Source organism: Pezoporus wallicus, unplaced genomic scaffold (assembly GCF_028554395.1).
Source record: "Pezoporus wallicus isolate ANWC-B61680 ecotype Strahan unplaced genomic scaffold, APGP_CSIRO_Pwel_v1 contig_7731, whole genome shotgun sequence".
NCBI classification, from domain to species: domain Eukaryota; kingdom Metazoa; phylum Chordata; class Aves; order Psittaciformes; family Psittacidae; genus Pezoporus; species Pezoporus wallicus.
The window spans coordinates 200,526-225,963 of NW_026635361.1; the positions used below are offsets into that span (position 1 = coordinate 200,526).

Consider the following 25,438-nt stretch of genomic DNA (forward strand, 5'->3'; position numbering starts at 1 on the left):
ACAGGGAAGAGCTTCTGCCTAAGAGCTCAGCTCAGTCTCCCCTCTGGCAGGTTCAAGCCATTCCCCTTGGCCTGTCCCTACATCCCTTGTCCCAAGCCCCTCTCCAGCTTTCCTGCAGCCCCTTCAGGCACTGGAGCTGCTCTCAGGTCTCCCCTTCAGGAACCTTCTCTTGTCCAGGCTGCCCCAGCCCAGCTCTCTCAGCCTGGCTCCAGAGCAGAGCTGCTCCAGCCCTCGCAGCATCTCCATGGCCTCCTCTGGCCTCGCTCCAACAGCTCCACGTCCCTCTTGTGCTGCTGCCCCAGAGCTGGATCAGGGCTGCAGGGGGGTCTCCCCAGAGCACAGCAGAGGGGCAGGATCCCCTCCCTGAGCTGCTGCTCACGCTCTGGGGGTGCAGCCCAGCACACGGGGGGTCTGGGCTCAAGCACTCACTGAAGCTGGGTCATGGGGAGCTGCTCCTCACCCAACACCCCAAAGTCCTCCTCAGGCTGCTCCATCCGGTCTCCCCCAGCCTGTGTTTGTGCTGGGGATTGGCCTAACTCAGGGCAGGACCTTGCCCTTGGCCTTGCTGAACTCATTGAGGTTCTTATGATCCCACTTCTCCAGCCTGTCCAGGTCCCTCTGGACCCCATCCCTTCCCTCCAGTGCATCAACCGCACCACACAGCTCAGTGTCGTCAGCAAACTTGCTGAGGGTGCTCAATTCCACTGTCCATGTTGCCAACAAAGACTGAGCAACACTGGTCCCAGTATCCCTGAGGATCCCTAAGGGACACCAGTCACTGGTATGGGACTATCTAATGCAAAGATGGCATTGTTATAGCAAAAAAGCTACAGCACATGCAGCAGCACATTTAAACAAAGCACTTAAACATTCACTCCTGTATTTATTGGGGGATTTCTTTATTCCTGTATTTATTATCCTACTTACATTAAGTGTGATTATTCTCTGAAATATATATATTACATACATATGGCTTGTCTTCGTGTATAGAATCAGAGAATCACAGAGCAGGTTGGGTTGGAACGGACCTTCAGAGCTCATCTAGTCCAGCCCTCCTGCAGTGAGCAGGGACATCTCCATCTTGATCAGGTTGCCCAGACCCACATCCAGCCTGGCCTTAACCACTCAACCGCAGCTTCTCGTCTCCTCTGCAAGCCTCGCTACGTGACACTGCAGTGGATCTCAACTGTGGCACTCATCAAACCCTTTTGACTTCCCTCACGAAGCAAAATAAAAATAGCTCCCACAACGCCAAAACAAATCTCTCGGGGATCAAAGCGAGAGCAACGTCTTGCCCGCATGCAGAGACAGTGCTGATGGGAAAGCAGCACACGTCAAGTTGGAGATTCAGGAAACAAGCTGAAGACAAGGCTTTAATCAACAGGTTTCCTGCTTATCAGGCTATCAAGGTATAGATTTTATTTCTTATATGCTAGAAATGCCACTTGCTGGGGGTGGCCAATTTTGGCTAAGACCATCAAATAAGATATTCGGGTTTCTACGTAAGACTGCATTGCCAAAGTAATTGGCCTGAAAGTTTTCATGATAGGATTCAGGCTACCTTAGAAACAGATAGGCTTTTGGAACCATCTTCTGCCAAAAGGGACGAGGCAAAGACAGACTGAAGAATTCAGATCTCTTTGAAGTGTTTTGGAGCAAGGACCTACATTTGGGCAGCGCCAGCCTGTGTTTTACAGGCGGCAAAAGATATAATCTAAGGAAACCAAATTGGCTCAAATTAAAAGCCTCTCTAAAACAGATTTCTACATGTTCAGTAGATTCTTAATTCTTAAGATTACAAACTCTCTAGATAAGCACATCTTCCATCCGCTGCCATCCCTACAGCATCACCACTGCTCCCAACTCCGCGTCAGGATTTGTCCCTCCCGCTGTTCCATACTCAACTGGGATCTGAAACACTGAGGGAAGGTCTTTTCCTGCTGCCGTCCTTCAAATGTTTGCTGGTCCCCAGATGATCCAGGAAAGCAAAAGGGTTAGAGCCCCCCAGCAAACTTACAAATGGAAAAAAGCAGTGAATCAAATAGAAAAAGAAAACCAAAAAGAGGTGTTACCACTCTAAATAGTGTGTCTGCTTTAAAAAAATACGGAAAAGGAAGTCTCTTCCCTTCCCTTAAGACAGTTAAGTTGCTTCCAATCAAATCCCCCCCAAAATCAACATTATGAAATTATTATCTATGAAACCTGAATTTTATAGGCTTCTTTGTTATAACAATAGCACCTTTGCATTAGACAGTCTCAATCTATCTTCTGCCACAGAACCAATGACTCATGAAGAACAAAACCCAGAAGAGAGCTGTATGTGATGATGTAAAGGGTGGTATTTCAGTGTAAGTTTAGTTTCCTCGTTGCTGACTGCTGTTAGAGCCTGTGCAGGGGCTGGACAGCTGCAGCTGGCTGAGTTCATAGGAAAGAAAAAAATCACCTTTTTAATAATGCCAGAATGATTTCTTTTACCTTGCTGCATATTCAGAAACCACACCAGCTTATACATAGACAACCAGGATTAAAGCATCTTTATCACTTCCCCAAACCCTGCTTAAACCAGCAACTAGGTACTCCCCCTGCCCCGACATTTTTAAGTAGAAAAGGAGATACCTAAGGGAGCAATTTCATGCTCTAAGCTGCCGGCTGAAGTTATGGCTTTAAATATTGAAAAGGTGCCATAAATGCAGTGCTTCACAAGCAGATGGGCCCCTTTGCTGCACAGCTCCTCCACTGGGTGTACCCTCTGAACAACTCATTAGAAAACACTTTTCTTACTTCCAGTTTCATTTCAAACTTCAGGTCTTGCCCCCGCCTGTCTCCCGGCTCCTTCTTGGAGATGCAGGGATGCCAGAAATAGTAAACCTCAGGCTTGTGTGTGTGTGTGTCAAGTCTGCGTTGGCACTGCAACATCACAAACCTTCTAGACTTGGTCCTGGAGCCAAAACCAGGAGAAAGCTCCAGCTCTTTGACCCCAATATGGTATTAAGGCACCCCAATATGGTATTAAGGCACTGACTGCTGTAGGGGAAACATCCGCATTTAAAATATACATCCATCAGCATGCAATCTAATGGGAAAAAAAACATCTTGAAGTGAGCCCAGGCTCCCATGAAGGTGTCCACCACAACGAAGCAGAGCTCAGTCCACTTTGTCTTCATACTGCTGGATAGGTTTGGTGCTTGGTGAAGGCTTCATTTAAGATAACCTCACCTCTTGATTCCATCTTCTTGACACAGCCCAGTAGAGAAGTGACACCAAGCTCTGCCCTGCCTTTGGACCCTCATCTCCTTGTAAAACCAACAGATGACTTTGCAAAGCACACAGGAAGAGATGCCCATGTACCACCAGGTACCGTGTACCACCAGGGCTTCATTCTGCTTCACCTTCTCCCCCTTCAGTGCTGTTGCAGACCCTGAAGGTCACTGTTGAGGCCGGCCCCACAGCAGACACCCAGTTAACCTTTTACATGGTCTGCTGGGATAAGAGCTTGCCCAATGTGAAGCCCATGATCCTTGCTGGATTCAATGGTTACCCTGTTGACTAACCTAACATATGGCAAAACCGAGCCATAGTTCAATTTTAACAACAAAACCTCAAATATTTGTCAGCTTTTGAGACTAAGGGGAATAAATCACATCTGGAGAATAGAGGATGGGTGGAAACAAATGTTGAAGGGCTTTGAAAGGCAAAGAGCACCTGTTTACCATGCATAATTGCAGTGGTATCCCAACGACTGCACATGCCAGGTAGCAGAAAGCAAACAGATCCTGCTGAAGAAAAAGGCACCAAGATGCTGCTGGAAGATATGTGGTTTTAATCCAACACTTCCATAGCCAAGACCAGCATTTCCTGGAATGTGGAGCCCACTAACTGCAATGAGATTCAAAGTGATACTGAAATGCAAAAGCCAGATCCAATCCCCAGTTACTCCGCCCAAACCAAACCAACCATAGACCTTATCTGGAACAGCAACCAGTCTCTAACATTCAACTTGAAACAAACACAGTGTATGAAAGGCTCTTTTAACCACCATAAACACTTCCTCTAACACCATGTTTAAAAAAAGCCTGCATAAAAGAAATAACCATTTCTGCATAGTGTGTCCCTTGACACGGAGACCAGGAAATCAGAAATAAGGAGAAGAAAGGAAAGCTCACCCCTTATGTTACCACTTAGGAAGAGCCCTGTATCAATGCACTGATCAATTGTGGGTGAGAAATGATTGCCAAGTGGTATTTAAGAGACAGCTATAGATCTCTAAAGTCTTTAAACATCTTAGCTCATTGAGAGGTCTGCCCATCTTCCCTCACTGCTAATGTGAAGGACAAGATAGACTGAACCTGGACAAAGAGCACAAAAAGGCCAGGTGATGGAAGGTGATGGGTATTTGGGTATGGCAGCTCTGTATGACCAGTTCATCAAGAAAGCCAATTAACATTATAGACCAAAGCCAGAGTTTGCTCAGGAGGGACACTGAGCATCACTCCATCACTACTACTTCCAGAGCACAGGAGGCACCGCATGCTCCTCTCTAGACAAGCGAGGCAGAAAAAAACAAAGACAATTTTGCCCAGGAAAATTGCCCTTTACCACATGCATATTGGAGAGCAGCAATCTATCGGGGGTCACCACTGTAAAAAATGCAGCTTATGAATGGTGCATGCACCTAGAGCTAGGATTTTGGACCCCCGTTCCTAAGCACAGACTCGGTTAATGAGAATTGGATTTAGAAAGTAAAACTGGAGAGCAAGCACAAGAACCAAACTGAATTAAAGCCCTACTGAGGATTAAAACCCCACTGAGCTCATTAACTGTGATGATGTGCAACCCTTATGCTATTTCTTCAGCATTATGCAAATCTGTGAAACATAAAGACATACATAAAGCCATAAAGACACGCTGAACGATTCACTTGCTCAACAGGATGTTACTACACTTTCAAACATTTTCGGTCATCATAATGCTGGTAAATCCCAGTTTTTCATCAGGGGCAATGTAGATGTGGAAGTGAGGTCAAGAGCACCCACCCCAGAGTTTCTAAAAACGGTGAGTACTTGAAAAGGGGACGTTTAAATGCCATTTCTCAGCACGAATCTGGGAAATTCATTACATCTGGAAGAGAAGACTTGGAAGAAGGCGGCAATGACTTCTTGCTTTGTTGTTAGCATCAAAGAATTGTTGCTTGGCTGCTGGTCTAGAAGACATGGTGCCTTGTTGGTCATGGTCTGTCCTTTCTCAAGTTTTTGAGCATTTACCTTAGAGACCACATGTGTGTCTCACGATGGGCATCAACATTACTTACTCACACTGAATAAAACCATTGCCGCACCTGTGTTCCGTACTAATGCACAACTCCCACCATACCAAAAACCCTGGCTGTACAAGCAACTCCCCTTGCAAACTCCTCAATAGGAACGTGCAGCAGGCTCCAAAAATGCCTTTGTTAAAAGCGGAATGATCCCAATACAGGCGTAGAAACCACCTATAGAGTCTTTCTCTGCTAGTGACCCAAGAGCTCCTCCATAACACGTACATGAACACACACGTGTGCGGGTATTTTCTGCCCTCCAAGAAGAAAACAAGCAATCCCTGCTCTCCTTTTAGACCCCTAACAACAAACACTCAGAAAAACCAAGCAGAGCAATTCCAGGATGGCAAGGAATGTTCCTTTCTGAGTGCGAAGTTCGCAAGACTTGACGTAAATCACAAAGACAGGAGTTAAGTTATATAAGTAAAGCCAGGCACCACAAAATACTTTACGTTGTCTGCTTGTGTATAATGGAAACGGAGATTCCTCTTCTCTTCAGGAAATAAGATATGAACACAGGAAGACAGGAAATATCCCCTTCTCCCTTAGGGCCTTTGATAGACTTCCTATAATTTCTATACAAGGATGAAATGTGCTTCTAATGAAATATTTGGGGGGAAAAGCAGCACTAGGATTCTTCCTCTTCAGGAAATCCCCCCCAGATCAAAGCTGCATATGTCTTTTTAGGGGCAATACGGGGGCTTGTGTTTGTTTGTTTTTCTCTTTTAATATGTGGAATCAATTTCCAGTGCATTACCCAACTGGTGTTTCTGCTCTCAGGGATCTGGCACTAAATCCCAGGAACCTGCTGATACCCTACCAAACAAAAGATTTAATGAGCTATTATCATACACAGGATTTGATTTTTGTTATCATTTGATGTCTGGTTTAAAATTCTTCTCAGCCATTCCCATTCCCCCCCCCCGTTTATTCTCCAAGGTGAAATCTGGCTTCACAATTACATTTGTACTTACTGTAACACAAATGTCTTATTCCAAGATGACTCAAGAGGGAAAAGCACAGTTTAATACCTACTGAATTTTGCCCCTGGTATTGACCTAACATTTTCTGATGATGCTTCCTCTTTCAACCACTTCTGTGGGTTTTGCTATACATATTATTTTCAAATGGGGGGGAGGAGAGGAAATCAAGGGAAATGTTTGTGTGCTTATTTGACTCAAAGTATCCATTTAACACAATCACATTGCATGCACGAGTAAATGACGAAATAAATCAGTTTCTATTCTGAAAAAAATCCACATTTATTTCCTTTCTATTAAAAAATATATCTATTAGGAATGCTGAGACAGTGGGAAGGGCTATACCACTACTAGGGACAGGATTTATCTATTGCTAGAACAAGCAAAACTAAGAGCAATTTAGGCTCTCCTAATACACTTGATTTATATCTCATAAAGGGTCTAATGAACAGAAACAGAAGCAGGTCCCCCATTCTCAGTAAGTCTTGGACATGTAGTCAATTGAAAACAGCACACATGGGCATCTGGGGAATGACAGTCTCATGAATTACAGGATTAAACAGACTCAAAAACCCCGTTTTATTGGAGTCGGGCTTAGGGATGCCAGCTACTACTGAGTGTGCTGGTGTCAGAGAAGTAGCTACCACATGTACTAAAACACTAATAAAATCCAGTTTTAATCTCTGACACCCTTACTACTCCATGAGGGCTGAAATGAAAGCATACGTAAGAGCGCTTCAGCTTGGGTTTGTAGCTGTAGGGACAGAGAACAACTGCTGCAGGATGGCTTGGGGAGTCTGTCACTCCTGTTCTGCCATGGAGTAGCACCTAAGGAAGGGAGCGACATGTAGCTGTGAAGCGGAGCTAAATTAGGGAAGAAGCAGAGAATGAGGAGGACGGTGATGAAGTTTAGTAGCACCACATGCACAACCTGCCGGCATCGCATCCTCTCTGTGGCTCACATGAAAGTGGGGAGAATACTGCTGGGCTTGAAAACAAATAGATGGAAACTCCACGTTGCTGGAATTAGCTGAGGTCTAAATCCCTCTTTTTGTTCAGACGTGGGTTTTTGTGTCTTGCTCTTATCTCCCATCAGGTTCAGTCTTCTCAGTGGGTCCCAAGTCACTCGTGTGCACATGGGGAGTTACGGTTTCCTGCTCTTGTGCTCACTTCCTATCTGTGAGTGAATTCATCGTGTCTGGTTTACATTCACAGCCGTGTCCTGCGGTGGGAGATGGATTAAGCAGCTTTTATGGTTCCCCTCTGGGTCACAGGACATAGGCTGTGATGGGCAGGCTTAGCTTTTTTTTCTTAGACAGAGGCTTAACACCCAGAGGAAAGTACTCTTGCAGGCTATCAGTCTCTAGCTTAATCCCTGTCTTGGCACCAAGGAGTATTATATCATACTCGGGCTGGGTAAGTATGATGCAATTTTCCATACTCGTATTTTATCTTAGCATCATATTAAAACCCTGTCATTCTCTGATTGCTTTTCCTAAGGGAACTCGAGTTGTTAATGCATCATGCTGACTCCAGCCTGAAAAAGGGGGTTTTAATGAAATTCATGTTTGACTTAGGAGGAGGAAAAATATCCTTTAGAGCATCATTGAAAGAAGAGTGGAAAATGCAAGAGTCTAATTAAAAAAAAAAAGAAAAAAAAAAAGAAAAAAGGAACTGTTCATTTAAGAAGTTCATTTCAAAACACTATAAACTTCCTGAAAAGGCTTATTTTTATGTTTTACTTCTATAAATGTACCTGCAAACTATATACTGAAAACCCAAGCGAACAAGCCCCTAAGCCTTGCACCACCACAGTGGCTGGCTCCTGCTTCCCAGCTGCCTGCTGCACCCTGACAGAAACCTTCCTCTCTCACCCTGGAGCAGGGAGGCAGGTGGTGTCCAGCCAATGGATTCTATCCAAGAGATGCGAGTGTCAGAGATGCTTTCCAGAACTTATGGGTGGATTTTACAAGGAAAAATAGACTGGGATGTCATTACAACACAATAGGGAACCATCCTCTGATACCGAAACAAGAAGACACTGAGGATTTTTCTCACTAAATCAGTTACAAAGTTCTCAGATTTTCAGATTTTAGTTTCCAACTTTACGTATCAAACGTTTTTTTTTCTTTAGTCTTCTTGTGCTCTCCCTTCTCTTGTACCACCTTCCCAGTACCAATTTCCAGCACCTTCACCATTACCTTCCTTGGACAGAAGTCCACCTCCACCCTGCCAGCCTGTATTACCCAGAGGTTTTTTTAGGGGCTCTCCCAAACTATACCAGCACTCTTCACAAATATCCCAGCCACGATGGGAGAAGTCAAATCAATGGGGTTGTCCACTGAGACAATCCTCCTGCATCCATGTATCATCAGGCTGACAAGGAAGTCCATCAGAGCTACCAGTCTGCCTGCTGGTAATCCTTTATTAATTCTTTTCAAAAATATCATTAAAAACATTTTTAATGTTGCATTCTTCATCATAAATTAATGTGCTCATCGTTACACCACTCCCTATCTCACACGTGTACCCACTGAAATGGCTCCTGCTGTTCCTGTGCTAACATGACTCCTGAGGAGTTAACATGGGAAGTGTCAGTATGCTCCTGCAACCTGCCCCCTCCTTACTCATCTTCCTGCTGTTAGATGGGTGTCAGTGGGGAAGCAGTGGAGAATCTGAAATGAGAACATCTTCTGTGGCTGTGGAGGATCCACCTGCTGTATCTCAGGTGGTGGCAGGCAGGACTTGGAAGAGGACAGATGGAAGACCCATCATCCCCAGTACAGATTAGAGACTGACCACTAGTTATAGAATCATAGAATCCCAGACTGGTTTGGGTTGGAAGGGACCTTAAGAACATCCAGTTGAACCCCCTGCCATAGGCAGGGACACCTTTCACTAGACCAGGCTCCTCCAAGCCCCTGTGTCCAACCTGGCCTTGAACGCTGCCAGGGATGGGGCAGCCACAGCTTCTCTGGGCACCCTGTGGCAGTGCCTCACAGGGAAGAGCTTCTGCCTAATGTCTAACCTGAACTTCCCCTGTTTCAGTTTGAACCCATCTCCCCTTGTCCTATCACTGCAGTCCCTGATGAAGAGTCCCTCTCCAGCACCTTTGTAGCCCCCTTCAGACACTGGAAGCTGCTCTGAGGTCTCCACGCAGCTTCTCTTCTCCAGGCTCAACAGCCCCAATGTTCTCAGCCTGTCTTCATATCTTTAGAGATGTTTTGCAAGTCCCTGTCTATAATATTGTCATATTGTAGCTGCATATCTGTAATATGCTGTGGTTGTGCTTTTCTAAGAGCACCCACGTGACAGTCAAAGCCAAACTAACCCAATGAACATCTTAGGGATTTTCTCAAAGTTCTGTGGAGTCATGCGGTTACAGCATCATCTTCCTAAAAAGATTTCAGTCAAAGCCTTCAGCCTTCTGCTTTGGCCAGCATGGCCAGGAAATGTCATCTGTAACAAATCAAACGAGAAAAGAAAGGAAAAACCCCACTGTCTCCTCCTGACACAAAATTCCTCCAGAAAACGAGTCTGTGGTTCTGTGGTTCTTCTTTCTTCCCATGGACAAGAGGATGAGAGAAGAGCTTCATGGAGGACCTCTACTAAAAGGTGCTCACACAGAGCAACCAGGAGGCCACCATAAAGAGCTGCAGAAGAACAGTCACAAGGCAGCCAGATTTGAAGGATCCACTGATGGTTTCAAACACTTAATTCAAACTAAAAAGGATTTTCCTCCCCATCTGTTCATCTGAAGTCTGTTCCATGGAGAACATGAACAGAGATCCCATTCAGTCTGTGTTTTCAGACTGAAACTGGTACATAAAGAAATTAGTAGGTTACGTGTTGGCACAAGAAGTAAATGTGTGACCTGACCTGAGGAGGAACTTGTAGGCTACATTTAGGGAAAGTTGCTCACCACTTTACGGCCACAACATACCAGCATTCCCACCATGAAGTCCAACGCAGCGCCAAAAATAGCACTTGAGCTTTTATAAGCCAAACCCTGCCTTTCTGTTGACCCTTTCCAAGCAGAAGACACTGTTGCAGAAACACTTGTTCCACCAGTGCATCCTCATCTTTGCCTCAGGCTTCCTGGGTTTTGGCAAGCTTCCTCAGAGAGGCAAAGTCTGTGCAACAGACCCTGTGCAGCCACGGAGCTGCTACAGCTCCACCTCTGACAAGCACTGATGAACTGCTTTAGGCCAACAAGAAATCAATCTAAATGTATTCAGATTGGAATGACATAGAAAAAAATCTCATATAATGAACTGTACCCAAATTCCTGTGTGGGTACAGCTGACTTGCTAACTCAGGAATGGTTTCCAATCTCACAAAGCTTTTCACATCAATTTAGCCTCAATTTAAGTAACAAAAGGGACTCCATGAAATTAAAGCATCTTGTCAGTAATCAGTCATAATGAAAAGAAGCCATTAAAGAGTCGAGAATGGATTTGATGACAGGAAGGGCAGCTGGAACGGGGAGGTTGGCTACAAGCAGAGCAGTCCATGGGAAGCCAGCGTCTCCCTTCTTAAAGTCCTTATTTTGGAGTTTGCTCAGAAACCCTGAAATCTAAATGTCTCGTTTTTCCCCCCGATATTTGTGCCAAATAAACAGCATGAACTCAGCTAACACATAGGAATTTCCATGGTGGCACAGAGCAAAAGAGTGATTGTAACAGCTTTTGGACACGAGACCCAACACTGACGGACTTGATCTTCCTAATAAAGGAAGGATGCTGCATCCCATGAGGAAATATATGCAGCACACCAGTCCAAAACCCCACGAGGTCTCACCTAATTCGTATTCTGTCACTAAGCACAGCTGGTGCTTGCATTTTGAAGGGGAAAATGAGAACCTTCATCCCACAAAAAAGCTGCTTTTGAGGTTGTACATGGAAAGGCTGCCCTCCTGTCCCGACGAAGAGACACTCACTTGGCTCTTCAAAGCTTTGTGGGGTGTCAGTGTTATTTTAGGAAGATTTCTCTGTTAATTCTGAATACAGTCATCAACGTCCCAGGTCTTCAAAGGAACCCTGCTAAGCTCCTGATGCTAATAACCTGTGGTGACAATGAGTCTCCTCGCTAATGGGGTTTGGCATAAGTAGGTGCTTCCAGCAGTTCTCCTACTTTCTGTTCCATTGAGTGCCCCTGTCCTCATACTTGAAGACTGAGAATTTTCATTCCACCTTCTTCATGCTATTAATTACTTTGTCTCCTTCCCACATTTTCTTCTCTAATGTTTGAGGCTGTTAACTGCTCATGATTAATCTGATCTTTTCCTTTGTTGGCTTTTTTTAATGTCTTAGGTAATGTTATGCCATTTGGCCCTGGGACTCCATTCCTTTTCTCTTTATGATGCTCTGAAAAAGGCATCAGAGAGTCCCACTACTAATACATGAGCTAATGAAACATCGCTCAGCTCTCTGCTGTAATGAAATACCTTTTTCCCCTCATTAAAGTCTGCTCCTCAAGGCTTCTCTATCTTATGTCTCTGCCAGTTAACTGTTATCATGCTGAAAACGCAGTGTTCTCCCCCAAGCTTTAGCGTGAAACACAGTGCAGTTTACCATCCAAAATAACTATCTTGTGATGGTTATTAATGAACATGCCAAGTGTCTTGTATTCATCAGCAAGAAACTGATCCCAGGTAAAGAAGATCAGTCCTGGTCCAGCTCTGGGGCAACACCACCAGAAGGGGAAGTTGCTGGAGTGAGTCCAGAGGAGGCCATGGAGATGCTGCGAGGGCTGGAGCAGCTCTGCCCTGGAGCCAGGCTGAGAGAGCTGGGCTGGGGCAGCCTGGACAAGAGAAGGCTCCTGAAGGGGAGACCTGAGAGCAGCTCCAGTGCCTGAAGGGGCTGCAGGAAACCTGGAGAGGGGCCTGGGACAAGGGATGTAGGGACAGGCCAAGGGGAACGGCTTTAACCTGCCAGAGGGGAGACTGAGATGAGCTCTGAGGCAGAAGCTCTTCCCTGTGAGGGTGCTGAGGCGCTGGCACAGGGTGCCCAGAGAAGCTGTGGCTGCCCCATCCCTGGCAGTGTTCAAGGCCAGGTTGGACACAGGGGCTTGGAGCAAGCTGCTCTAGTGGAAGGGGTCCCTGCCCGTGGCAGGGGTTGGAGCTGGAGGAGCTTTAAGGTCCCTTCAACACAAACCAGTCTGGGATTCTACGTCTGCAGCCTAGATCTTGCTGTCATAGAAGAGTGCCACAGGGGCAGGAAAAGGTACGCTTGTTTTGTGCTCCGCATCTGCTTGCCGGGACCTCCCTGGATGTACAACGCAGGTCCTTTCTGTTCCTCTGCTTTTTTTAGGTAGCCATTTTCCACTTTCAATTCTGAATACACAGGCAGTTAAATACAAGACATATTTATGGTGACACTCATCACATCAAACAACCAGCTCCTAACAGCTTTCCAAAATTAATGGAAGGGAAGAATCAGCTCACTCGTTGCCCAAGAAGTTATCTCACATCTTTTATTCCCCTTCTGTTGGACAATTTCACATCAGACTTCTTCTGAAAGTGTGAATTAATTCATTAACTAAACCTGAGGGATGAAACACCCTTGGGTCACAAATGGCTGAGAATTATAAAGATCAGGTAAACCCAAGTCTTTTTGCAAAGTCATTCACTTCAGAAACACCAACAGAACTAACTGAATTGAAGCACCATGGAAAAATCTGGTTTCTGGAGGGACGTAAAAGAGGATTCGATGAAAGACTATTCCCTTTGATAAGCAGTTTTTCCTCAGTTGAGGAACAGAACAAATGCAGAGACTGGTGAGAACCAGAGAAGCAGGTGACAGACATCAGCCTGATAAGCAGAACAAAGGGGTGGGAACAAGGTGGGGATGGCTGAGGAGCTCAGACATGGGGCTTGTCTCCAGCACAGTGAAATCGGGGACTGGAAAGGGGGGGTCAAGATGCTGAATGGATTTGAGACAAGTATCTATGTGTATTCCTCAAGGCATAAACTAATGGAGCCTTGCTGTAAAAGGAGATGGAAAAATCTCCAATTCTTGGAATTATTTAGATAGAAGGAAGACAGCCATGGCCCAGAAGGGCAGTTCCTTGCACAGATTAAGTTTAAGCTGATGCTTAGATCACAAGCAGGATGAAGAGAAAGATTTTTACCAGTCCCCACGTTCTCCACAAAGCTTTGATTCAAGTGCTCTGCTCCTGCATGTTTCCTACCACACACCAGGCAAGCTGCTTAGCATTTACTGTGCCTGGGTTTTTCCTTTTAAATACCTCAGTTGTGGCTTATGCAACTTCCTCCTCCTCAGGAGGACTGCACACAATGATATAAGACAAAAACGCTCAGAGGCTGGAGCTGAGGGGCTCTTGGGGAAGGAAAACAGCAACCCTCAGAGTGCATTATTCTTCTGCTACTGTTAAAATCCCTTTCTCCCCTATTTCCCTGCTATATTTTACCTTATTAAGAAGAATAGCGTAGCTGCAGAGATGCCCGATGTTCAAGACAGAGCTGAATCCAAATACTCTAAACCCACAGGCACCCCAATGGCTCTCCTGCTCCCACTGTCAAACCCTCTCTTTTCAAAGGGTCCTTCCACTGTATTTTTCTTTGCTAGATGAAGCGGACTTGGCCAGCTCCCCCTCACCAAATGCTGCCCTCGTACTGCACGGATACACTGTGATTTCTCTCAAAATCCATTAACTGCTGCTAGCTCCATTAATCCACCATCTCACGCCTGAGAAAGACATTGGCAGCTGGTTTGGACAACAAAGCAAGACCTCTGAACACAACTGCAGCCTTTCACGTCCATACAGTGTTTTTTCTAAGTCTATCTACAGCTTCTAAACCTTAGCACAAGACCAAAGGATGCAGTTGTTTCAAACACTGCATTAAAATACCATCCAGCTACTATAAAAGGAAAAATGAATGGTTCCAGGAGGCAGCTCAGTCAGACAAGCCAGCATGGCTCCCAAGATAAGAGGCAGCTGCCAGAGGTAAATATAAACGTTATTTATGGATGTGGTGTCCTTGCTTGGCAAGCTCTGGGATGCAGAGGGGCAGTGCTCTCCACAGAGCTGCAGATGCACAGGGGCTGCAATGAAACCCACCTTTGCCACCAGCACCACAGCAATGGGAGGCTGCAGCTACAAAGCAGTGCTGATTTTTTCCTTCAAAGCCAGGTCTCGCTTTGACTGCCTCCCCTTAGTTTATTATAGCATGGTTTGGGTGGAAGGGACCTTAAAGCTCACCCAGTTCCAAACCCCTGCCATGGGCAGGGACATGGTCTAGTGTGAGGTGTTTCAAATGAGGAGCTGCCAAGTGCTCAAACCACTGGCACTAAAAGCCTCAAACCCCAGGACAGTGCTTCTGCTCAGCACACAATGACAGTGCAGCAAGCAAGCCTGCTGACCCAGAGGAATGTGGCATCACTGCAAATCCCACAATAGCATCCTCTCCCTATGCTTATGGGGCTACAGCTTGGGAAAATGGAAGAGGAAAGGCTTGACTTGGTATAATAAAGTTCAATCTCAGCTCTGATGCCTCCAAACCTCTGAAGGAAATGACTGTTCTATGATTCCTGCATCTCCTCTGTCCATTCAAGACTATTAAAGGAGGGTGACAGTTGTCACGGCAGGACTGAGGTTACAGATCTCACAGGAGCCAGGCTGTGGTCACAGAATGATCACACTAGCATTAGCCATTCCATGGAAAGCATTTCTCCATCAAGTTGGCATCCACATATATTCCACATCTTTTGAAAGGGATCAGCAAATGCCAGGGCCTGTGTAGAGCACAGGTGAAACACCACCTAAACCCCTACAGGCAAGTCCAACCACCCGCACTGAATGTGATGTGATCTCTTTAGTATGGAGTACATGTGTGTAGGAACCTCACCAAAGCTCAAGGACCCATCCCAAACATAAGAACCCATGTTTATTTCAGAATGTTCGTTTCAGATTAAAACTCCATCTCTTTGCTAATAACCCAAAATCCAGAAAGAAGACAACCAAGAAATCCAGGTCTGCAAATGCCTCATCTACACAGGCAATGGCTCCATCAGGAGACACCGTATCCTCAGCAACAAACTCTCCCCCTGTGCTCAGCAATCATCAGCAGGGATGGTGGTGGCAGAAGCTCAACGCTACTTACACCCACAGAGCCCATAATCTACTATTTCCACCCACAGTTTATACAACAGGTTTCAGAACCAAATAAAATTTCTTAGAATTCCTTCTTTGGCTGAGTTTTTGCTCCTCCTTTAATGACTGCCTTTATAGAAGTGTTCAAAGCCCTGGAAGGCACTTGGTAGATCGAAGCTGCTCTTATTGATGGTGCAAAAAAGCAAACATGTGCCAAAATGACATTTTTACAACCCTGTTTTGAGGGCCACTGCAGCAGTCTTTTCCAGACAAATTCCTCACAGTGTATTGACAAGCTATGCAAAAACCACCAAGTATTTTAGCACCTGGAAAACAAAGTAGCTGCTACATACATCATTGCTCTATCAGGAAAGGCAGCTTAGAGGAGTCCTGCTGTCTGAAAATCCTCCAGACCTCAACCATCCCACCCATTGGAGCCAACCCTAATGCTCTTTTGTACAACACACAAGAAGTTGTACAACAAGCCCCTTGGCTCTCAGGAGCGCCAATGGTCCAATTAGCCATGGGTGGGAGGATCAGACATCAGTGTTCTTTGTAAAGTCCCAAAGTGTCACATGGATCCTACTCTTCTTTCCCGATTTAAATGATCTGAATCTAAGTCACTTTTCCTACTCCCTGAGCCAGAGGAAGGCCAGGAGAAGGCCGCTAGTTTGAGCATCTCAAATTCCACTCTAGTATGTCAAGCACGAGCAAGCCAGGAGTGAACCTTCTACCAGAGAGAGGTGACTGTCAGATAAAACTTGGTGGTCGGGATACAGATGTTGGAAAGATTGAGTAAAAAGCATGGGTGGTGCCTATCTTTCCTTACTTTACAGTTGACTTTACACTTCACAGCTTCTGACAGAATGATTTCATCATGGAGATTACACCAACCTTTCCCACCCGAGCCTTGTGCTCCTTTGTCTTACCCCACACCCCAATCTTTCATTTCTAGATATTGGTGACAAACCTCTGGAAGTGAATACATGAGATTCATGAGCAGAGACATCACCAAAGACATTTTGGAAAGCACTTGAGAAATTCACGCTCACCTGGTTTAGGTAGCAAAAAGGGCTCTTTGATGTCAACAGAAGGAGCAGCTATGTAAGACTATTTCAAGCTGTTTCAATACAAAATCTGCTGGCCCAGATTAAAATATTGGAAGAAGCAGTTTAATGCAACCTGCCAAGCTTTGCAGCGAGGTGGTTGAAGGCACACTGCTGCCCATTGGTTCACCATGGGAAGTAACCTTCAGCAGAAGGGTGGTTCTGGTTACATCTGATACGTGATATAGTCTCAGCTTTTCTAGAACTTCTGAAGTCTGTGCCCAAGGTGCAGGAAAAAAGTACAAATACTGCATCCATCATGAAGATACAGTAAGAGCATTTGTTGCCCTTTGCTAGGGGAGATTCAAGCCTTGCACGAAGGCAATGTGTAACTGTTACAGATGAAAGCTCAGCAGCAGTTACTGAGGCTAAACACCGTCTTCAAAGGGGAGAACAGATTTTATTTTTCCCTCTGGTAAAAAGGAATCGAAATATCTACAGCTGACCCCTATGACAACACATCATGTGCTTACTTACTTGTGACACAACAGACTGTTCTCAGAGATGTTGCTCAAGATGTTGTGAGTTCTCATACAACCATATGGCAAGAAGGGGGAACCGAGGGACAGAGCATGGTGTGATGCCACACACGCTGAAGGGGGAAGGGATGCTACAAGAGCACTCAGTGCAGAAACAGCCAAAACAAGTATTGCAGCAGAACATAACTTATATAAACTGGAGACTATAATAAGAATCATAGAATCCCAGCCTGGTTTGGGTTGGAAGGGACCTTTAAGCTCCCCTAGTCCCAACCCCTGCCACGGCCAGGGACCCCTTCCACTAGAGCAGCTTGCTCCAAGCCCCTGTGTCCAACCTGGCCTTGAACACTGCCAGGGATGGGGCAGCCACAGCTTCTCTGAGCACCCTGTGCCAGCGCCTCAGCACCCTCACTGGGAAGAACTTATCTAACTTGACCTTCCCCTGTTTCAGTTTGAACCCAGAGGTGTTTCTGTTTATCAAGCACAGAATATAATTCAAAATTCCTGGAAACCACATATTTAAGAAAAAAAACAAACCAAAAAAACCCCAAGTCCCACGTGTTTGCTGACACTGTAATCCCGAGAAACACCATAACAGAGAAGTGAAACACTCTATGCAGGGCCAGCCCCACGGTTAGCAGTGGCACAGACTACGCTAAGTTTGAGAGCTGCTGATGGAGTTGTGGGTACTTCAAAGCATCACGTGAGGACCCAGGTTGTGAGGGTGCTGAAGGAAAGGTAATGGGAATCTCCTACAGAGGATCTCCAGCTCCTTCCTCACAAGATCCATGACCAATGCTGGCCCTTAGGACCTCTCCCCAAATTTCCTGGATGCCTTTGGTCACCCCTCTGCTGTGGGATGAAGTGGAGCCATGATTTAAGGAACTATGAACAATGCTCCTTGTGTCATGTACGCTCAGCAGCACATGAGCTGCTCTGAAGAACCCTTACACCAGCGTAAATCATTCAAACAGCTAAAGACCAGCATAGAGCCATGTGCAATCCTGCTTGCCAGGAACGGCGTAGAAGGTAAAGTCAATGCATTTGCAGATTCATACACATAAGCTTCTCCTGCAGTAGTTTTACATAAATAAAGAAAACTGGAAAGAGTGTACATCACAAAGCATTGAAAACCATCCCAAGAGTTGCCCTTTAATAATAAGCATCATGTACAGACCTCTGCTAGTTTGTAGGGTAAGATCAGCTTCTCTCCTACTGTCACTGTCTTTCTGGTAACCAGGGCCTCAAACAGCATCTCTTCTTTCACCTAAAACAAAAACCTTGATGTTAATGATTATTCTGAGAGCATTTTAAAAAGAATCCTATAAAAATGAAAATTAAAATCTCTACATGCAAAGATTTTCATTAATTTAGAACTTCTTAATCAAATTTTATAAATCATTTAAGCCACTTTGCTAGCCCTTGCACAGTTAATGTTGAAGGTGTAAGAATAAACTAGCCATGGGGAGGAGACAACTCAGCACATAAACCCAGGAGCAGAAATCAGACACCAGGGCATTCAAGGGAACCTGATTTTCTGCATTCAGTCATTCCATTTCTAGCAATTTCCCAGTGGTTTCCTTTGCTCCCAGTGCAGCTCCTCCCTCCCACACTGTTGGCAAAGTTGGTCAACTTCCTAGTGCTGGCAAGACAACAATATACAAATCACTCTACAAATAAGGAAAATGGTGCCATCAGTTTGAGATTTGGATGTTTCAATATATCCAAGCCTTTCTGTGGAGGGGTTTTTGGTGGTTTTCAGGGTGGGGAGGAGTTAGGAGGAGGAAGAAACCTTTAGTAAAGCACTTGGTATTTACTCTGCTATTTGCACCCGATACTTACTCCCTTAAGACACCGGTTCCCAGCAAGGTGACAATGACAATCTCTAATCAGCCGTAACAGAAACCAGTTTACAGAAAAGAAACCACAGTCATGTAGACACAGACACTTCCACAAACAGGTCAATGGTGCTGACAAATTAAGCAGCACCCACCAAAAATCGCTGGGAGAAAGCCCCTTTTCCACCCAGTTCAAAGCCCCTCTTATTCTGCTATCCCATGGAGAAGTGTGCCCTCTCTACCAGCATAAATGGTGATACACTTCTACGTGTTAGACCTGAATACTCTGAGGTGTTGACTGCTCTTTGCTAAGTTTCAATGTTAAAAAAGACATTAGTTTGGGTGAAATCATTTGATCCCAGAGTTGGTAGCTCTGGATTGATGTGGTGATGCTGCTGCTTGAGGAGCAGCACTGAAGTTGATAGAAGCTGCTTATTGTAACTGCAGGATTCAGTGCAGAGACCAGATCTGCTCTGATGAAGACTAGAAGCACCAAATCCACATTTCTGAAGCCATCTAAGGTTGTATTTTTATCCCACTTATGACTTGACACAGGTAATGGGAAACTTAGTGGTTTATGTACTTTGACTGGTTTAATCCAGTAGTTAGCACAAAGAGCAATTCAAATGAGCCAGTGGGACTTAAGAAACCCCACAAAGCATTGCAGTAACGATGCTGTTCTGCACAAAACTTACTTTCTACCAGGGACTCTCCCTGATAAACTCCAGTGCATTTTTATATAACAGACTTTTCTTGCAACACCCACTAACAAGAACTTGTTGCTGTGGTGAGGAAAGCAGAAAACATGAAGTCACCTGCTGGCAAGGTCTGTGTCACTGGAAACAGAACATCAACACCTTGATGTCATTTCACTCGTCACTGGAAACAGAACATCAACACCTTGATGTCATTTCACTCGTCCTCAGAGCCCCCAGTTCCTATGATCTGATTTTACCTTTCAAAATCAAGTGAAAAGAAATAATCTGGTTCATTTGACAGGAGGTTGTAGTCAGGTGGGGTTGGTCTGTTCTCCCAAGGAACAAGGGATGGGACAAGAGGAAACGGCCTCAAGCTGCACCAGGGCAGGTTTAGATGGAGCTGAGGAACAATTCCTTCCCCAAAGGGTGCTCAGGCATTGGAACAGGCTGCCCAGGGCAGGGCTGCAGTCACCATCCCTGCAAGTGTTCACACACCGTGGAGATGAGGCCTCAGTGCCATGGGTTAGGGGTGGCCTGGGCACTGCTGGGAATGGTTGGACTGGATGAGTTTAAAGGGCTTTTCCAACCTGGTTGATTCTGTGAGTCTAAGATCCGGAAATCCACAGTGAGTTTTCACATTCGGTTTCTATTCCTCTCTATTCAGCAGAATGGTGCTTTTTCATTTCGGCTCTGCAGACAGCATGTGGACACTTCGCAGCACCGTTGGCTGCCCTCCCTCAGCTGACAGCTTGGAACACAAGTGAATTTTACACCACTGCTATCCCACTTCAGCACGCTGGTGGTTTATTTATCAAAGGCAACAGGCAGAGGGCATCAGATGGTTACTAATCAAAACAACCTAAATGCTTCCAAGTCCCAAATTTGTCAGCAAACACAGGGATTCTAAATGGTTTAAACAAGTACTTGCACTGTCCCTCACCAACCCCATCTAACGTTCACTCTGGTTTCCTTCTCTCTGCTCTCTTGATGGATGCTGATGTTTTCTTCATGGAGACCTGCAGATGCACATCCTCCATCTCCAGACCTGCTGTGAGCTGAGCTGGAGGGATCGAATCATCTTCACTTAAAACCCCATCCTTGGCACTGATGGGAATGTAATCCCTGCATCTCCCTGGCTCTCTGCAATTACCACCCAGTGGAGCCTGATCTCAACTGCTTCATCGCCTCTGAAAGCCAACACCACGGGTACAGCCAAACTATCTTAATTTTCATTTAAGGTCACAGCTTGAAGGTACCTGACTCCTGTTGGCAACAAGGAGCCACAGGAGCTTTCTAAAGAGAAACTCGGTGCTTGCTGATGACTAAGGACACCTGGTGCATGGAAATACTTGTAGTTTCCCCATCACATACATCCTTTTCTTCCTCCTCCAGTAAGCAAGATAGATTAAATAGAAACAAAAAACCTATAGGAAGCATATTTCTTTTTCTGCCCTGGGAGTTACAATTCTAAGTTATATTTCATGGCTTTTTGCTTTCTGGTGCTAAAGGGCAAGTCCTGCTCTCCTTCTTCAAAAAAACTACACAGCCCGTAGGAGTTTATATCTTGATTACAGGGACAAAATGCAGATTTAAGACTTCACTGCCACATGCAAGTGGAACCAATGCTGAGAGGAATGGATGACTAGAGCTCTAAAACCCAGTGAAGGATGACCAGCAACGCTGCCACAGCTATAAACATCAGTGGAGCGCGGCAGGGAGCAGCCAGCCAAGCTCCTGCAAGGACTGGGCTGGAGCCAAGGGAGGCAGAGACTGCTTCTCCAATAATGCTGGGCTATTATGTGAGAGCAGCTGAAGGAAAATGAACCATTTCCAACTTGAGAGCAAGAAAATGTCACTTTTTGACTCTCGCCCATATTTGAGAAGGGGATTAGAGTGGTGAGTGCTTGTTCAAAAGCTGCCTCATATGGAAAATAAATCCAGATTTCTATCAGTTCTTCTTGAAAATGATCTGAACCTTTTCTTCAGGCTTTCTAACAACCAGCTCAAGTTCGGGCTTGGAGCACCACATCTGATGAATCATGGAATGGTGTGAATTGGAAAGGACCTTAAGATCATCCAGTTCCAGCCACCTGCCACGGGCAGGGACACCTTCCACTAGAGCAGCTTGCTCCAAGCCCCTGTGTCCAACCTGGCCTTGAACACTGCCAGGGATGGGGCAGCCACAGCTTCTCTGGGCACCCTGTGCCAGCGCCTCAGCACCCTCACAGTAAAGAACTTCTGCCTTAGACCCAACCTGAACTTTTGCTGTTTAAACTCTGCTCGTTGCAGCAGGGGGTAGACTAGATGAACTTTGGAGGTCTCTTTCAACCCAAGGCCTTCCATGATTCTGTGATCCCCAAGCCTTAATTCATAACATGGGTCCAGAAGGCTGGATGCAAGCACTGGCTGCCCCATAATCCTCACCTCCCTTCTGCTCCCCAATTACTTTCCCAGATGTTTGTCACACAAGGAGCACAATGTCTGTAGGAACCCCTGGGAAGCTGAAGACAGTCTTTCAGTTGAAAAAGAAGTTGAGCACATTGATCTCCTGTGGAGGTAGACGTTAGCTCTTAAAGCCAACATCATCCATGCAAAAAGAGGTCTGAGAAAACTTGCCTTCCTTACTCGATGTTCCATCCAGGGAAATTATTTTTGGTATCAGTAAATGTAGACAATTAACATGTGCCTGCTCTTCTAACAGAATACAAGATAGTCTTCCTTAAGATCAGCTGACACTAGATCATACCTAATAAATCACTTTTGCTAATAAGCCAAAAAAGGAGCCTTGCCAGCCTTCTCCCTGCAAGCAGAAACGTTGTCCCCGGTTTTACATCACCCTCTGTGAGTCCTGCAGAGGAGCTGGGATCTGTGCAGCGCTTGCACAGGGCTCGATGTCTGCTCAATCCATCAGGCAGCCCTGACATCACGCTGCAGCATTTCAGTAAAGTTTAAACAAAGGCCATGCAGAACCTGCCAAAAGCCTCCCAGAATCCACACGCTCTGTCTGCTCTTGAACAAAAAAGAGAAGAAATGGGATCAGCGTCTCATTGTAAATGAAACCAGGATCTCAGAGTCTGGCCAAAGGCTTCAAATGCAGCTTGCTTTTTCAACAAATGCTGCTCTGAATGCTTTAAGAAACCAAAACCATATTGGGTGCAGTTGCTGGCATCTAAGAAAAATCAAACCCATCTCACAGATCAGCATCTCCACCCAGGTTCCTTATCACTCCTCCCGTGTTTTGGCTTCATTTTATAGGGACACAAACCTCTTTATATAGAGGAATGATGGCTGTTCAGTCTTGCTGCATGTTCTAGGCCAGGTTGGATGGGGCTTGGAGCAAGCTGCTCTAGTGAGAGGTGTCCCTGCCCGTGGCAGGGGGTTGGAACTGGATGAGCTTCAAGGTACCTTCCAACCCAAACCAGTCTTTGATTCTATGAAGTATCAGATCACAGAAGAGCTGGTTTCTTCCATCTTTTTGCTACAGTCAAGACTGTCCTGCCAAGCATCTAGTGTCTGTATGAACAGAAGTTAAACTATTTGTCAATGAATATTATTTTTATTCCGAGCTGATTTTCCAGTCTCAGTGAGTAATGCCAAGATCTAGAGAGGGGATTAAGAACTTTTTCAAGCCAATCCATATTTTTAGCAACAATGGCAGGAAAAGCAAAGCTGTGTACTGTTCAGTGACCACAAAAACCAAAAAGTAATGAAATAATTACCCAAATGAGACCAAATACAAAGTGTCAAATGTTTCAAACAATATTTCATTGAGAAGAATTTGCTACACTTTATTTGGGGAGTTGTTAAGTAGTGCAATGTATGCTCTTTGTGTTGATGTTTGAATCCTTTAGTCCTCCCTTTCGAATACGCATTATGAGATCTATTCAGGTCTGCAAAGAAATAGAAACCAAGCATTTCAGAAAAGGAAGTGAAGCCTCTTCTGAAAACTAGATAAATCACTTTATTTCTGCTGATTGGGGAGTGGGTCTATTGGAAAGTTTACACTTGGAGGCAGACAATGTCTCCAATTCCATGGATGAATTACCACAGAAACGCAGCTTTAAAGACAAGGAACACCACTTACCCAACCCAGCAATGGATTTCACAAGATCATGCCTGAGATCTGCATTGTCCTGATCCAATTCACAACTATTTTATGCTGTATACAGTAATTTTGCTTGCAAAAGAATTACCACGGTGCACAAAAACCTATTACTTGGCTCAAGTATTTCAGATTCCAGAGCTTTTTCAAAATGATGAAATTAAATATATATATATATAAAATTAATATTATTTGTATATATTATTTGCACACCATGCAAGTGAGCATGGTATCCATACTCTGTGCTGTACTAGACCATGGCACTAAATCACCCTGCATTGGTACAGCTGATGCATTCTGTCACATGTACCGATGCAGAAACCTAACCCGGTTCCTTACAGCACGCAGATGCTGCAGAAGAGTTTGCTTGCAAAGGGCAAAGACCCAAAGCCTGGAACACTTTCAGATCTTTAAGTCACTCTCTTATTCCAAACTACTTTAAAAACCCATTACTTCTTAAATGACTTGGCCATTTTAACAGGGTAAGATCAACAACATTCTCCTCCAAACTCATATTTTCCTTCTGTTTATTTCTGCAATTCCAAAGGCCAAGACACAAAGAGCATCCAGCTGCTTAAACCCATATTTTACAACAGCTTTCCCCTCTCCTAAATTCAAAGCATTAATGTTGTGCTACGAAAATCCACAAGAGCTAATTCCCAAATTCTTTAGGTAGTGAGACAGCATAAGCGTTACTTAAGGGAAGGAAGAATATCACACGTACACAAAACGACAATTTGTCTTCTGATGCTATCATAAATTCAGCAAAACTTCACCTTCCACACCATCCGGCGAGTACAAAGGCATAAAGATAATAGTTGTTCTAACCAAGTACAAGTGTAACATTTCAGTATCCTTTGGAGTTACACGTGGGTTAGAGCACTTCAAGAAAAGAAGACAGCTAGGAGACCTTCTGGCCACCCATATCCACATCAAGAGGTATTAAGCTCAGGTCTTGAACACTTAAGGCAAGCACAGAACAAGTTGGCTCATTCAAATGTAGCAACGGCACAGCTTTATAGCCTGCTGGAGAGCAGAGCAGCTCTCCTAAGAACTTACTTCATGCTTTTGCATGGATTTGCGGAGTTGGATCCGGCCCTGGCCCATATGGGCTGAGACCTACAAACCCTCCCCACATGATACTGACACAGCAGTGACTCAGAGGACAAAGTGCTTTTGGTAAAGGGTCTTAGCAGCAGATAGCATCAATAGATTCACAGAGAACTAGATAAATGCGTGGATAACAGGTCCATAAATAGGTACTAGAGGGATGAGATGCACCCTCCAGCATCTCTAATACAACCTTTGTGGATGCTGGCAGGGCAACAACAGATAGCAAAACACAGCAAGCGAACTCAGCATCTCCTACAGTCACCACCTGAACTAGAAGAGTGGGCTCACACTCAAGTTTCTTATACAGATATTGGAACAGATTTTGGAAGCACCAGGGAATTTATATGAGGGAGCTGGAGTCGAAGAAGTGGCTGCACTGAGTGGCAGGTTAGCTTTCTCCCTAGAACTGCCTCTCAATCTTTCACATTTTAATCACAGAAACAGTATTTTCAGTCCATTAGACGTGAAGCTGAAGAGAGGGGAGTAAACCCAACATTAAAAACCTCATTAGAAGTGGCTCTTTAGGCATGAAGGTTACGGGAGAGGCTCACCTCCAGCAGGTCCGACACAACAGGCAGTATTTCAGGGTTACAGATATCGATGGAGTCGTCCCTGTAAGTCTTCTTCTTGTAACGGATGTTTCCCAGGTGAAGTATCGCTGACAAGAGAGAAAATATCCTAAAGAAAATAGGGA

At 45.1% G+C, this 25,438-nt stretch overlaps 1 protein-coding gene across 10 annotated transcripts in view; it reads right to left on the bottom strand.

The window, feature by feature from the left end:
- Positions 1-25,438, bottom strand: part of MYO9A (myosin IXA) — a 191,382-nt gene that overhangs the window by 84,239 nt on the left and 81,705 nt on the right. For all 10 annotated transcript variants that reach the window (XM_057420638.1, XM_057420679.1, XM_057420688.1 and 7 more), the window contains 2 exons: positions 25,296-25,422; positions 18,171-18,260 (listed from right to left, as the gene is read on the bottom strand). In XM_057420638.1, coding sequence (XP_057276621.1) covers positions 18,171-18,260; positions 25,296-25,422 — 217 coding nt within the window. The remainder of the gene's footprint in view (positions 1-18,170; positions 18,261-25,295; positions 25,423-25,438) is intronic.